Source organism: Puntigrus tetrazona, chromosome 8, assembly GCF_018831695.1.
Source record: "Puntigrus tetrazona isolate hp1 chromosome 8, ASM1883169v1, whole genome shotgun sequence".
Taxonomy (NCBI): domain Eukaryota; kingdom Metazoa; phylum Chordata; class Actinopteri; order Cypriniformes; family Cyprinidae; genus Puntigrus; species Puntigrus tetrazona.
This window is the reverse complement of record NC_056706.1, coordinates 19,271,597-19,285,371: the sequence shown is the minus strand read 5'-3', so window position 1 is coordinate 19,285,371 and position 13,775 is coordinate 19,271,597. Positions and strand designations below refer to the sequence as shown.

Below are 13,775 nucleotides of genomic sequence, written 5' to 3'. Positions count from 1 at the left end.
ATTATGTGAGGTGGATCAGAACTAACACATGGTAGCATAAACTGTTGTGTTTGTGAAGCAGAAACTCCACGCATCTGTGTCTGTGTCGTCTCTCCCACACCCACGTTTACAGTCCAAACATTCAGAGCGCACGGATATTTAGCAGAAAACACTCACCTGCACTGCCGCTGACACACACACATTCTCTTCAGACAGTTCAGCCGTTCAAAGATCATCCGCTTGAACGCGTCTATATACATTGACAAAAGCCTAGATTTGACCCCGACGGTCAAGTGACTAAAAACAATTCCTAAAACGTTAAATCCTCGCAGATGCGTAACTTTCCGCGACTTGTAAAGGCGGTCGTCTGGAGAGCGCTGCGAGCACGCGGACGAGATGCGCGCCGGACGCGTGTGTGTTCAGAGTGTGTGTGTGTGTGTGTGTGTGTGTGTTCAGCTGGGAACGGGACCGGTGATGATCTGCCAGGGAAAAAAAAAAACACTGGGAGAAAAAAACGCGCATCGGACAGCGCGCTTCCACTTGGTTGTAGACACTCCAAAACAACAGCCGCTGTCATTGGACTGTGGCTTTCGGGCCAGAGACAACTTGTGTCCCGCACGAACCGAATAGCTTTTTTTTTGGTCAATTTTCTTGACACGAGCTGCACCTTCAGGGATTTCCACAAAAGCAACACGTCCGACGACAATCAAAACCTTACCTTCATAGTTATCGCTTCCTCTTCATCGCGTCCCGAGGCGTTTTAATCCGCGCAATTGTTGTGACTTTGCGAATAAACGCGCTGACCCGCTACATCGCAGCGCTTGTGCTGAGTCTGGCTTCTCGCGGCGCTCAATAAGCAGGACACGGCGACGGTATCGATCGCGAACCGGAGGACGGCGTCGCGGATGTCCGTGAAGGCACGCTGCGGGAAGCGATGCGCGTCAGCGGCACAGGTCGCGTCCGGCGCACGCCACGGTACTCCCAGGCGCAGGCGATAAGGAAAGAACGCCGTAATAAGAGTAAGAAGCGATATTGGAGGCGCCGAGGGGAGGGAAAGATATAAGGGGAAGAACCGCCCCTCGTGCAAACGAACCAGGTAGTTTGCCGGTTTTGTTAAAAAGCACCCCCAGGTCAGGGGAGAGGATGTAGACAGGTGCAGTGGGAGGATGTGGGTGGGAATGGAGTCGGGAAACTAGTCGTGAAAGTGCGTTGAACCAGCACGAACCAGATGGTTTGGTGATTTCCAGGACGTTTTTTTTTTCGATTTTGATGCACTTTTGCTTTCTGCTGGTCTGGATGGGAGACCATCTAAAACCAGCCAGAAAAATAATAACTGTGTCTGGATGAATAAAAGCAAAGTTTATGTATTTATTTATTCATATATTTATTGCAAGGGTATGGTCACACCGATCTTTTGTCACACGAATAGTTTCTGACAACTTCTCCTCTTTGGTCAGTCCTGAAGAGGCATGGGCCAAGAGGCATCACTGATACTCTTTTTATGACAAATCTATCTAACTAGACGGAAATTATTTAATATTACATATTTCTTACATTTTGTTACATGTATTTTTAAATATATGTTACATAACTCGTACATATACGTTTTATTACAATATTCATTTATGAATATAAATAATACATTTTACAAAATATGCTTGGATTTATATTTTCCACAGCTAATTTCTCCCCAAGTTCATCTAATTTAGGGGTCACTGCAAGGTGAGCTGGTTGAACAAGGTAGAACTATATTCATTATTTATATATTAGTAACAAACTAATAGAACAATTCCTTATGCTTAAATAATGTTAAACTCTATTTTCTGTAAACTATTTTACTAAATTAAAATGAAGAAATAAAGTCGTGCGTAGCGTGTTGCGTTATGGGAATTGTAGTCTTTTGAGCTCTCTAGACATAGAGATGGCTGTCCAATAAAACTACATTTACCAGTGACTACAATCACACAACAAACATGGCGTCGCCGGATCGGCATCAAGAGCGTGAATCACTGAAGAATAAAACTAGTCAAGATGACGGAGGAAAAAAATCTGGTCCAATATCTTTCGGTTTTAGTAAAACATTGATCAAGGTTAAGTCCGGAAAAGCGGAGGAGCGAGATTATTTAGTTGAAGTCGAAGGAAAAGAACTTAAAGGGTGAGTCGAAGGCTAACGCTAGCTAGCTATGTTAGCAAATAATCTAATTGAAAAGAGTACGGTGTATATATCTTTATGTGCCGTGTGCTTCAACTCTTGTATGTGTCTGTCACGTCTACAGAACCAAACCGGTGGAGAAACCGAAGGAGCTGGTCATCCCGTTGATCCACAAGAACCGCTGGTACCGGCAGGATGCTGAGCGAGGCGACAAGAGCAGCGAAGACAAGAGCAGAGGTCCGTCCCGGGAGGAGCAGGACACCGTGGAGTCTCTGGCCGTCAAAGAACTCATCGAAGGTGTGCGCCGTTATCAGATATTGATTCTGTAGAGTTTGGCTGTGGTTCAAAACCTATAAAGATGGGCATTCGTTTACTAATATAAAATCGCCAGGCAGTTAAATTATTTGTGCTATTTACTCTGCAGTATTACGTTAATATCATTGCACACCTAAATCGTAACCTTTTTTAATTATATTATAATTTTTAAAGAAAATGACCCTGTACTACAAATGTGTTTTACATATTAAGTATAACTAGTTTTTAAAACATAACCCTGCTGATTTTGTGTGCCTGCCAGCTTTGCTTTACATTTTCAGTGGGTTTCCATTGCACTTGTAGTGTACTTCAAATCTTACACGTAAACTGTGTTCAGTACTTGACTATAAATCCTAGTACAGTGTGTTTATTAATAAAAATGACATTTATTTTAAATATACTAAATTGCTATGCCAATATTACAAATGTGTTAGAAAATGGATTTCTATAGGAATCACATACTAAAATGGTATTTGTCTGTTCTACTATGTGTGAGTAACCATAAATGCTATGGTTCATAAACAATAGAATTATGAAATTATCCATAGGGAAAAAGTGGGTCAGAAATCACTTTCAAGTGATTTAGTAATTTAGTTTAATATGAATATGTAATAATATAATAATATAAACTGTAATACCTTTTAATTTAATTGCAAATAGTTTGCAGTCAAGTGTCCGCGCACATTACATTTAATTTGTATTTGAGTACATTATTTCAGTTCTTAAGCATCTTTTTAAAACATTTCCACTTTTTCACAAGGACTAATAAAATGATTAGTGTGTTTATAGACCTGGAATGGTTATTAAAAGCCATTTTTGTACTCAAAAGCATCTGCTTCAGTGAAGACTAACGTTCTGTTCCTGTTTATGCCGTTAATGCCGTTTAGAGTCTCAAAAGCACCAGGAGAGATGGAAGAACGGACAGCAGATGGATCCAAACTTCGCCATTCCTCTTCTCATGCAGAACCAGGCCCCTGAGGGATTTGAGGATGGAGACAAAGTCAAAGTGGATTTGCGACCAGAGTCGGTAGGTACACGATTGATCCGAAAAGGGTAAGGAAGAACAGGCTGCCCCGTTTTATCTAAGGATAAGCCTTTACAGCTTTCAGCTAGTCTGTCCGTAATTTGTGCAAGTTACACATTATTAAATTATTAAACGCGTGAAGGCTTTTACAAATATTTCTGAGAATGCTGCACGTGGGATACATTTTAGTGTCAAGTTCATTGCAGCAAATGGTTTGAATTAAATGGAAAATCTTGTAAAGTAAGATGAATCCAGTGTGGGAATACGTGTGTGCTAAAGCCTAGTCTTTGACTTGTTTTAGACAGATTGTGTATTTATTTGATTAAAAATACACTGTAGTATTGTTTAATATTATGATTTAAAATTTGAATTTGTGTGTGTGTGTGTGTATGTATATATATATATATATATATATATATATATGTGTATATATATATATATATATATGTGTATATATATATATATATATATATATGTGTATATATATATATATATATATGTGTATATATATATATATATATATATATGTGTATATATATATATATGTGTATATATATATATATATGTATATATATATATATATATATATATATATATATGTATATATATATATATATATATATATGTGTATATATATATATATATATATATATGTGTATATATATATATATATATATGTGTATATATATATATATATATATATATATATATATATATATATATATATATATAAATGTACCTTATTCTAGAATAGGTCTTCAGTGTCACACGATCATAAGGCTTCTGGCCTTAGTAATATGCTTATTTGCTTTCTTATTATTATTAGTGTTGAAAACAGTTGTGCTAATATTTTGCGCAAACCACGATGCTTTATTAGTTATATTTGATACTTTTAAACTTCAGAAGAAAATTAGTTTGAAATTCTGTGTTGTTAATAAAGAGCTATTCCAAAAAGTCTTAGTAAAAATCCCACGTTAGCATGCTATTACAAGAGCCATGTCTGTTATTGGTGCAGCAAGCACGAAGTGGAGCAGTGTATGCCTGTTATCGATACCGTATGCAGATACATATCTCTTTCGGTTTAAATTAATCACTGATCTGGGACACGTCGATGTGTTTGTACATGCTGAGGATTTCTAATGCAATTGCGGTTGCTGATTTATGAAGTGTATTTTATGAAAACTCATTAGTGTTCTATGGGCTGCTCGAGCTGTTGTCCAGTAATGGTGCCAAGTGTGGTGTCAGCACAGGGCAGTTCAAGGTCACTGCACATGCAGTGCTCTTGTTGCATTTAATGTGTGTGTGTGTGTGTGTGTGGGTGTGTCCTAATGAAATGAGTGATGAAGAACTCTCCTGCTGCATCCAAACAGCTTACTGTGCATAACTCCCTCTCTCTCTTTCTTCCTCGCACCTCCAGTGTCATTTTCTCCTGCGGCGCGAGTCCATCACTTGTAGATTGCTGCGAGAGCGCCAGCTACCGCTTGATTAGGCTTTAACACGCTCAGAGTCATTAGACATTTCACTCCGCCCGTCAAAGCGCTTGTTTATTCAGTGCATAAAAAGTGAGACGTGATATTTCATTTAATAATCTGTTTCTCTGTAGGTCGAGGTGTGCGTTTCTAATTAGCGCCGAGTGTGTTTTTGATTGCTTAGGAAGTCGGCGCTTGATTTCTCTGTGGAGATGTTTAGGATGTGTGTTGAATATGCCGTAGAGCTGACGTCTGGTCTGATTCAGTCCACAGAGGCTGACTATGAACGTGTTCCTGTGGAGGCTTATGGGCTGGCCATGCTGAAGGGAATGGGCTGGAAGCAAGGAGAAGGAATCGGACGCACGTTTAAACAGTAAGGATTGTTTTTTTTTCAATTGTAATTTAAAATAAATAAAACATTTATTAGATTTTTTTTGTTATTTGCCTTTAAAAGCCCTTGACTCAAAATATTCAAATAAAGGTTTTAAATTTGCATAGTTAATACTATTATTATTATTTATGTAATATTATTTTAAATTATTTTTATATATTTTGTTATTAATTTATTTTACTTTAAATATTAATATTTATTCAGACCTGTCCATCTACACCTTTGTATAGCTGACACAGTTTAACTTTAAACAAAAATTTAAATTAAATTATGCATAAAGTCATTAGTGCTGTCAGACACTTAACTGTCATTTATCAAATCCAAAATAAAGTTTTTGTTAACATAATGTATGTGTGCTGTGTATATTTATTATGTGTGTATATATACACACACATCTATATATCATTAAAAATATATTAAATATATATATTTATTTATAATGTAAATTATATAAATATAAACACATAAATACATGTAAATATTAAAAAAATATATTGTGTATGTGTGAATTTAGATATGCATAACATTTTCACAGATACATATTATGCAAAAACAAGAACTTTTATTTTGAATGAGATTAATTGCAATAAATGATTTTACAGCACTAATAGACATATCCAGCAATTATAAATCGACTCACATTGAACATGTGTTGAAAGACCTCACACGGCTTTTCACCTTTAGTGCGTTTCATATCTGACCTCTGCGGCGTCTTTATAGTTTCATCAATGTTTTTAGTGATAAGCACTTTCTAATGCACGTGATGTTTTCTCTGTCTGCAACTCTGTTCCACTCATATTTCTTTGTGTTGGGATTATTGTCCTGGCCGGCGACATTAACAACACGAGATTATAATTGCATGTCAAATGCAGCGAAGAATTATTTCAGACCGGCAGACCGAATCTTTGGCGTGGGCTGGCTGCACACTTTTTAATCTTTTGCGCTTACGGCTCCATCTGTTCGCTTGTGTGAACATGGAAACACACGGCCTGCTCTTTTTGCGAGGATTGTGATGCACATGTGAGGTGTGTTGTGTTTAAAATACACTAACTTGTTAATTTTCTTTTCTTTCTCTCATCTCCTGTCAGAGATGTAAAGCCCATAGAGCATGAGTTAAGGCCTAAAGGGCTTGGTTTGGGAGCAGATCGCTCTGCTATTAAAGACCTAGAGCCCGGCGTCCCCAAGAGACCCCCTAAACCCGGTGAGGAGAGGAAAGAAGAGGAGACGCTGGTTCTGGGACCTGGAGGATGTGTGCAGGTCCTGGCAGGAGCACACAAAGACCTGTATGGGAAGGTGAGTGGACATTATATGTATTAGAGGTCTGGGAAAAATATGATTTTTATATACCCTGTCAAAATAGCCTACACTTACAAAACCCAGGTGCACTTTCCACAGTGTAGTTAAAGTGCTATATTGCACAACAATTTTGTACTTAGTAGAGAGAGTAATCTCTAGTATATTATCTCTGTATTTAAAAATGCACTTGTAATACACTTATATGTACTAGTCAGTCAGTCAGTCAATCACTTTTTATTTATATAGCACTTTTAACAATTCAGAGTGTATCAAAGCACTTAAGTCAAATATAGGAATACAATGATAGGGATATATAATGACGAGTTTGAACAATTTGTTATTTAACACAGAGAGAGGTCTCTATAATTAAATCGACAATAATCACTAGTAATTTGTTTCACATTGTGGATGTACTAGAGTAGTTAATAGGTGTTTTTAGCGCCCCCTTGTGTCAATTAGCAGTATTTTGGTATTTAGCAAAATACATTTCCATTTAACAATCAATATGTTGGCGTTTCTTTTTCCACTTTCGGTTAATTCTGTCTCTGTCTCTTGTTCTCACGTGGTCTCTCTCACAGATCGAGGGAGTGGATCCAGATAACGCCAGAGTTGTAGTCAAACTGGCCATCGGAGGGAAGACGGTTACCATTATTCAGCACTCTTTAAAATTAGTCACCCGTAAGGAATACGACAAATACAGCAAAGACCTCAGTAAGTCTGCTTTTACATTTTCATCTGTTTGCGTACGACTTGTTCGGGGTCATGTTACTTATAAATAAGTGGGTATAGCATTTCTGACTGAATTGTTCAGCAATCCTACATCCATATCAGATGTGTTGGTCCTGGTTTTGTTACTCTGGTTAAATCTAAAAGCATTTTTATTCTGGTTAAATGCATTTTTCCTATTTTTAAGATGAATGCTCATTCACAAAGCATTTACCTTCCAGAACGTGTTTGCAGTGTCTGGTGAGAAATAATGTAGTGCAAGGCATTAAGGATAGAAATTAGCTGTTGTTCTGTTAATCTGCATCGACATGTTTAGGTAAACGGGTTTCATTTCATGATGTCTTTAAATTGAATGAGAGCCGTTGAGAATACAGATTGACCGTGTAAAGTGCAATTTGAGCTTGTGGGAAAACTAGTTGTTTAAACCCAAAACATCACCAGTAAGCCTTTATTTGTCTGTAATCAGAAGCTGTGTGGTTTCACAGACATATTTCACACGTGCTGGTTTGCTCACATAAAACCGGTTACACAAATGACTAATATAAAAGACATTTTAAAACTATAACTTGTTTTTTTACTTAAAAAAAAAAAAGTGACAATGGCCCTTTCTGTCTACCAGGTCGTCTTAGTAAAGCACACAAGGACAAAGAGAGAGAAAAAGAGCGGGAACAGCAGAGGGAACGGGAGGAGAGGTTAAACGGCAAAGATGACAGAGGAAAGACGGACAGGGATCGAGAACGGGAGAGGAACCGAGACAGAGATCAGAAGAAACGCAAACACAGAGACTCAAGTACAGACAGGTAAGACCGACACTCGAGATCCGTCTGTTTCAGGTTATGAATCTGTCTTTATGTAGGTGCATGAATTGTCGTTTCTTTCAGAGAGAAGCATCCGCCAGTAAAGGAGTCGAGGCCCACACCTCCAGCCCCTCGTGGCTCCAGAGAGACCTCCGTGTGCGATTCATAGATAAAGCATTCAAAGGAGGCAGATACTACAACTCTAAGGTAGTATAGTGAGACTGGCTTGGTCATTACTGTTTGTTTTTATGCTGAGAGACGCTGAAGTTTTAAAGAAGGAAACACGGGAGGTGTTCTTTTCTTCATAAATAAGCTAAATAGAATAGAGCTTTAAAGATATGTTTAATTAGGACTGTATATAAGGTATAACTTTTTCAATCGGTGTGTTTAGATGAGAATCGAGGACGTCTTGACGCCTCACACCTGTGTGTGTCGTACCGAGGAGGGCAGACTGCTGGACGGTAGGAAACACTCTGACCTTGACCGATATAAGATGGGTTTTAACAGGGAGGATGTTTGGTTTTAAAGCTGTGTCCGTTTTAGATATAAGACAGAAGATGCTGGAGACCATTGTACCCAAGAACGACTCGGAGTATATTATGGTGGTTCTGGGAGAACACAGAGGACAGGTACAGAGATTTACTTCCTCTGTTCAATCTGTTCTGATCAATTCGTCGATTTATTTTTCCAAACCTCTCCTTTGCGTGATGCTAATCTACGAGTGGTCTTATTTTTATTTCACCTTGCCTGCGATGCCTGATAAAGCAGCGTTTGTGAGCGCAGTGCTGCATTGTGTGCAGCGTTACCAGGGAAAATGCTATTAGCACCTAGCGGCTAAGAGTGAATTCGCATTTTCAGATCAATGTGAGAAGACCAAAAAGTGTCTGGGCAATATGATAATACATTCATTGAAAAAAAATTCCTCGTTTCAATGATTCAGGGTCAAACTCCTTTTGTGAAACGATACATTTATACACGGTGCACTTCTAGATTTAAAACTTTTTAAGATGATTTCATTTATTAACAGTTATACACTGCATGAAATTTAATGGTGAAAACATTTTTTTAGTTGCAATGACAACTTTATTGAAATAAGTACAAACGAATACTAAAACTGAAATAAAAATAAAACGGAGAAAAAAGCTAATTCAGAATATTAATAAATACTAAAATAACACTTCTTATTCCTCATTCGAGCAAAGTAGGGCAGCATGACATTTACACATTTATTCCAGGGATCATGCAATCCCAGAATGCACTGCAAAATCCAATATGGTGAATAAACATTTTATTCGCTGCTAAAAATAGGTCCACCTAATTAAAATGAAATATTTGTATGTACCATGTATGTATCACCTTACAGTATTAAGTTAACCTTAGAAAGCAAGTACCTCAAGGGCTCATTAGTCCTCAAGTTATTTTTATTCATTTGATATGCGTTTGTGGACGCGCGTGTTTTTTCGCTCCTCTAATAGTCGTTCATGTTTTTATCCATCCATATGGAAAGTAGTGCTGTCGAATCCTAACGCATACACTATCCTGCAGGTGGGCCGCATCCTGAAGCGCGACCGAGAGAAGTGCCGAGCCATGGTTCAGCTGGAGCGGTACGAGGAGCAGGTGTTCGCTCTCGACTACGACTCCATCTGTCATTACGTGGGCGGAACTGAACACTGAGAGGCCGAATGAATACGACGCGCCCTTCATCATCCCAGTCTCATTCTGACAGCAACACGAGTTGTGATTGGCCGCTTTTCCCTACATTGCTAGAGACCAACATATCGGATGCATCACATTTTTTAATACAACCAAGACTTAATTTATTTTGCTAGTTGTGGTGGTGTATTTTTAAATGCGAGTTTAGAGCCAAATGTGGAGTCATAACTTCTTTGTTGCGCTGTGACAGTGCCGTATCTGTATAACTGGGTGGATCTTAAAGCAACATAATGTCCTGTTAATAAGTCTATGTTGCCAAGTGAAGAAGTAGTGCCATGTTTCTCTCCGTATAGTGATAACGGACGTCTACACTGGTCGTCGGTTCAGGAGCATCGGCGTTTGAGTGTCAGGGAATTTACATTTCAACCCAATGTAATTAGGGATAAAAATGTCACTGCCAGTTAATTAGGATCAAAACACTTCTGAAACTCTGCTCTGGCTTCTTAGTCCAATAAAGATGTCGATTCATGTTCAGTCTATGTACAGAGTTATACACAAGCCACCTAGAATTTCCACTTGTTATCCTTTTATAATAAAATGTTCAAAGTCCTTCAGTATGCCTTTTGAGTTGATTTTTGAATCATTGAATCGTCACTTTACTTTCATAAACATTTTAAGTCCATATAAATTTTACTGTATCATCTGATACATTCATTTCAAGGACCTCTAAATGATCGACGTCATTAAAACTTTGCTGCAAGTTCCATCATTAGATAATTTACTTGGTACTTGGCTTTATATATACACACACAGGTGATGGTCATGTAATTACAATTACTTTTTACTAATTCCATTTAAAAATGAATTCATTCATTACACACAGACTAATATATTTCAAAATTTATTTTCATCAGAGAACATAACCTCAGACGACTGCAGTCCAGCCCTTTTAGTCTTTAGCCCAGACGAGATGCTTCTTGAAGCACCGACTCCAGCTGCAGTCCACTCTTTGTGAATCTCCCCCACATTTTTCAATGGGTTTTGTTTCACAATCCTTTCCAGGGTGCAGATATCCCTATTGCTTGGACACTTGTTTCTACATCTTTTCCTTCCCTTCATCTCTCTATTAACGTGCTTGGACACAGAGCTCTGAACAGTCAGCCTCTTTTACAATGACCTGTTGTGTCTTGTCCACCTCGTGCAAGGTGCCAGTCAGCAGTCTTCCTCATGATCGTGTAACCTACAGAACTAGACCGAGAGGCCATTTAAAGGCTTTTGCAGGTGTTTTGGGTTAATTAGCTGATTGGAGTGTGGAGCCAGGTGTCTTCAATACTAAACCTTTTCACAATATTCTAATTTTCTGAGATACTGAATTTGGGGTTTTCATTAGTTGTCAGTTATAATCATCAAAATGAAAAGAAATAAATATTTGAAATATCAGCCTGTGTGTAATGCATGAATATAATATACAAGTTTCACTTTTTGAATAGAATTAGTGAAATAAATCAACTTTTTGATGATATTCTAACACATATATATATATATATATATATATATATATATATATATATATATATATATATATATATATATATATATATATATATATATATATATATATATATATATATATATATATATATATATACACACACACACACACACACACACACACACACAAATCCACTATAAACTATGTAAATGCAGTCTTTCAGATGATTTTTTTTTTTTTTTTTTTTTACAAAAAACACTACTTGTTCTTTAATTTGTAAATCTTTTGTAATTAATACCAAACCACCGAAATTTAAACAAAATGTTTATTTTGCAGGGAACGTCACCGCCGTAAGCAAAATTGCAATTGTTTATAAAATGTATAACACGCAACACATGGTATATTTACAAATGAATCTATGTCCCAAACGTAAGAGACGATATTACAAGAGCCTTTTATAAATCATAAAGGCTTCACAGACACACTCTCCCTGCTCAGTCGTCGTCGTCATCGTCCTCTTCCAAGCGTCTCGTGTTCTCAGCGTTTGCTCTCAGGACGGCTCCGGGACTGGGGTACGGCCTCTGCTGGAACAGGGGTCCCGCTGCTGTGGTGTCCGCCCCGGTCTTGGCCTCGTTGCGTTTGGGGAGACCAGTGGACCATGAGCCCCTGAATACAACAGCACCACAATATTGATTCAATTTAGGGCACCATTTCATTTGATAAAATCTATTGCCGACATGCACAGAAACTCATTACTAGAGCTCATTACTATAAAAGTTATTATGAAGACATCGTGACAACGTAGTGTGCTCTTATAGCATGCTATAAGGTAATGCTATTGAGGTAATTGTGAACTAGCTGGTCATTACCGTGGAGCATCTGAGTATGCGCTGGGATCCATGGGATCCATTTCCTCCTGCTGCTGTTTTCGACCTCCTCCTGGTCCTCCTAAAACAGTTTACGTTCATTCAGGCTTACAAAGGCAGTATATTTAATTTTTTTTTTTCTGAGACAGATGATGCATATTACCTCTCTTTGATTTGCTATACGGTGCGCTGTCCTCTCTCCGCATGCGTCTGTCGCGGTCCCTGTCTCTGTCCCGGTCTCGATCCCTATCCCTCTCCCGGTCTCGATCTCTGTCCCGTCCATCCTCCCTGTCTCGGTCCCGCTCCCGGTCGCGCTCCCTGTCCCTCTCTCGGTCTCGATCCCGCTCTCTCTCTGCCTTCTCGTAGTGACCGTCCCTTTGTCATGTCCAGACTCACCTGGGGGAGTAAGACAAAGACATATACAGTATAAATAGCATTCCTTACAGAAGCACTATCTTTACGTGCGTATGTTTTATGCCCATACATTACCTTTCTGCTTCTTAGCAGCTTTGGTGATGACAGAGGCAGGATCATTGAGGGACAACCAGGACACTAAATCTGTCTCTACATTCCAGTAGTAAGGAAGTCCACTAAAGAGAAAATAATTATTTGCAAGCAAAACGGTTTTAATGCGAGGTTACGTGCCTGTTTTATGGTTTAAGTAAATAATTTATGAACTGCTTACCAAGCGGGGTCAAAAACCTTGTACCAATTCGTTGGTAAGTTTTCAATCCTGGTAGCTTCATAATCAACGTTATTATCATCATAGTCTTCAGCGATGATCTCCTCTTCAGCATCTGAGGAAGATGAGGACAATACAAATAAAAGCATGCAGTCTTAATGTATCATGCTGTACGGATCAGACGGTAAGAGAAGTACGCGTGGTGTATGTTACCGTGGTCGGACTGTTTGACGATCCTCTTTTAGCGAGGCGTGCAAGTAAAGCTGGAGGCAGAGGCATCTGAAGAGAAATATATGCAAATAACGGACAGGATATTACGCGTGCGATTTTATTATGGAATAAACGAAGTCGACCGCGATACTTTACCTTTATAATGTGCAAAAGTTTAGTTATGGGGTAAACGTTTCATTGAAAGACACAAACAAGCGACCCGGGCGCAGAAATATGACGTAGACAAACCGTGAAGTGACGTCATGTAACGGCAAGCTGATCTGAACGTTTTGTTTTGTTTAAAAAATATATTTTTGTTTTTTGAGGAAACACACAGCGCTTAAACACAGTGTTTAAACGTGTTTCTTATATAAAAGTAATTCTACGTAATATACATTTTTTTAACAGTCTACGATATTACTATGTACTAGAACTACGTTTTCATTTTTAACGGCGGATGGCGACAAAAATGCCCTAAACTTAATTAATTTATAAGGACAATGTTCTTTTTAAAGTCACTTGATAAATCGACACTTTAAAGTCCGCACTATTAACTTGGTATTTTCTTGAGTGAAAATTTGCTCGTGTTAACCAAGTATACTGCCACTTTTATTATTTGCATTTAGCAGGTTGTGCCCTTCTCTACTGTATTTGTGTCTTAAATGTTTCAGTAGAAGCATCGGGCTGTATGTATAAAGCCGCTCAGAGTAATATTTTAGTCTA

At 38.2% G+C, this 13,775-nt stretch overlaps 3 protein-coding genes across 3 annotated transcripts in view; 1 reads left to right on the top strand and 2 right to left on the bottom strand.

Moving 5' to 3' along the window:
* LOC122349946 (membrane-associated guanylate kinase, WW and PDZ domain-containing protein 1) overlaps positions 1-655 on the bottom strand; it is a 61,859-nt gene extending 61,204 nt beyond the window's left edge. Inside the window, 1 exon segment of the mRNA XM_043246097.1 lies at positions 157-655. Coding sequence (XP_043102032.1) covers positions 157-239 — 83 coding nt within the window. The 5' untranslated portion in view covers positions 240-655.
* A 1,275-nt stretch (positions 656-1,930) lies between these two features.
* On the top strand, positions 1,931-10,416 carry gpkow (G patch domain and KOW motifs). The gene is given in 12 exon segments (XM_043246101.1): positions 1,931-2,134; positions 2,256-2,428; positions 3,334-3,473; positions 5,206-5,312; positions 6,419-6,623; positions 7,205-7,337; positions 7,972-8,152; positions 8,234-8,271; positions 8,274-8,356; positions 8,541-8,610; positions 8,693-8,778; positions 9,695-10,416. Coding segments are annotated over 12 exon segments (1,527 nt in total). The 5' UTR covers positions 1,931-1,952; the 3' UTR covers positions 9,824-10,416.
* Positions 10,417-11,601: 1,185 nt separating this feature from the next.
* pqbp1 (polyglutamine binding protein 1) lies at positions 11,602-13,280 on the bottom strand. Its single transcript, XM_043246104.1, is given in 9 exon segments — positions 11,602-11,960; positions 12,164-12,242; positions 12,324-12,536; positions 12,539-12,556; positions 12,650-12,750; positions 12,846-12,957; positions 13,056-13,076; positions 13,079-13,121; positions 13,209-13,280. Coding segments are annotated over 8 exon segments (759 nt in total). The 5' UTR covers positions 13,209-13,280; the 3' UTR covers positions 11,602-11,788.
* Between the last annotated feature and the right edge of the window lie 495 nt (positions 13,281-13,775).